At 43.4% G+C, this 219-nt stretch overlaps 1 protein-coding gene across 1 annotated transcript in view; it reads left to right on the top strand.

The window, feature by feature from the left end:
* Positions 1-219, top strand: part of LOC119588095 (NPC intracellular cholesterol transporter 1-like) — a gene marked incomplete in the record, with an annotated part of 65,185 nt that overhangs the window by 55,348 nt on the left and 9,618 nt on the right. Inside the window, 1 exon segment of the mRNA XM_037936803.1 lies at positions 66-182. Within this exon segment, the coding sequence (XP_037792731.1) occupies positions 66-182 (117 nt within the window).

The raw sequence follows: 219 nt of genomic DNA, 5'->3' as shown, positions 1-219 counted from the left end.
GTGAATATCCAATTTCATCTTTTGTTTGTGTAAAAACTGTCTAAAGAAATCGTCTTGCCTTTCAGGACGACCGACTGCGGACATGCCAGAGGTTGTGATGCATGATGAGCTCTCTTTCTCTGAACGGCTGACAAACTGGACACAGACAGCCGTTGATCAGTTCTTCACAAAGTGGGGAACATGTAAGTTGCAAGAGCTGTTTGTTAACCCAAAGTTGTT

Source organism: Penaeus monodon, chromosome 23 (genome assembly GCF_015228065.2).
Source record: "Penaeus monodon isolate SGIC_2016 chromosome 23, NSTDA_Pmon_1, whole genome shotgun sequence".
Classification (NCBI taxonomy): Eukaryota; Metazoa; Arthropoda; class Malacostraca; order Decapoda; family Penaeidae; genus Penaeus; species Penaeus monodon.
This window is presented reverse-complemented; position numbering and strand designations above follow the sequence as displayed.